Source organism: Trichechus manatus, unplaced genomic scaffold, assembly GCF_000243295.1.
Source record: "Trichechus manatus latirostris isolate Lorelei unplaced genomic scaffold, TriManLat1.0 scaffold00045, whole genome shotgun sequence".
NCBI lineage: Eukaryota > Metazoa > Chordata > Mammalia > Sirenia > Trichechidae > Trichechus > Trichechus manatus.
In genome coordinates, this window is record NW_004443981.1 from 2,762,868 (window position 1) to 2,764,102 (window position 1,235).

General features: G+C 48.3%; 1 protein-coding gene across 1 annotated transcript in view; it reads left to right on the forward strand.

Annotated features, from left to right (window-relative positions):
- Positions 1 to 1,235, forward strand: part of PSMC1 (proteasome 26S subunit, ATPase 1) — a 9,785-nt gene that overhangs the window by 5,639 nt on the left and 2,911 nt on the right. Inside the window, exon 7 of the mRNA XM_023731655.1 lies at positions 669 to 859. Coding sequence (XP_023587423.1) covers positions 669 to 859 — 191 coding nt within the window. The remainder of the gene's footprint in view (positions 1 to 668; positions 860 to 1,235) is intronic.

The window sequence follows — 1,235 nt, forward strand, 5'->3', positions numbered from 1 at the left end:
GACTTTGAGCAGCTCTCAGTTGTGGGCTTTGCTTGGCAAGAGCTGGTCCTCTAGGCCATGTGACCTGCAGCAGCCCCACCCAACAGCTGCCCTGCTGTAGCCCCGGGGGCGGCAGGCCTGCTGCTCGGGAGCACTTCCCGGGTCTCTCTAACATCAAACCTAGCATTTCCAGACCTTTTTGTTTTTCATCGTTGATAGTTTCATAGTTTAGTTTTTTGGTTCTCTAACCCTGAGCGGGATGAGATAGAAGGAAGGATAGGGCAGTTCACTATCATACGCTGTTCTGAAGGGGCTCAACAAAGGAAAAGATACAATGGATTTCTTTGCTGGTACAGAGCAGTTCTTGCTGGTAGTTATCGTTCGCAATTCTTCAGTGAAACATTGGGTCAAGGTTTAAAAATCACTAAGTAAAAAAATATTTTCTGATATTACCATGATGGATTTAGTAAGATATTTCAAAATAAGCAAACTTGATACTCAGTAGGTTTTTTTCAGTTTCCTTTTATCTACTCTAGAGAACAGATTGCCAGGACACCTGAATGGCGGCGGGCCGTTCCATCATGCAGTCTGCCCATTTGTCATGTCCATTCGTGTGGAAATGATAAGAGTTTTTAAGTGAAAACAGCACCTGAGATTTTTTCTTCTTCCTTTTTTTTAATCTAAAACAGGTAAGACATTATTGGCCAAAGCAGTAGCGAACCAGACCTCAGCCACTTTCCTGCGCGTGGTTGGCTCTGAGCTTATCCAGAAGTATCTGGGAGACGGGCCCAAGCTTGTGCGGGAGCTGTTCCGTGTCGCGGAGGAGCACGCGCCATCCATTGTGTTCATAGACGAGATCGACGCCATCGGGACCAAGAGGTAGGCTTCCCTTGCCTTCTTGCCTCCTCTGCATTGTGTGGGGGCTCTTCTCTGAGAATGAACGGCGTCGGGCACCCCTGTCCATTCTGCACAGTGGCTTGCCATAGCTCTCACTGTATGTGGCGCTCCACGGGTGCTTTCACCTCTTCTTCTCCTGGCACCAGGGAACTACTTACCCAGAGTTGATAGATTTTGGAGACTGGTCAGTGGCTTAATAACCAAGCCTTGAGCCTCTTCTCTGAGCCAAGCACCATTCCACACTCTGGGGACGCAGCAGTGAACCCAGCAGAGGCCCTCATCTCATGGGGTTCACAGTCAGGTTAGGGGAGTCAGACAACAAACGTGAGATGAAAATACAGGAATGTAAGGTGTAACTC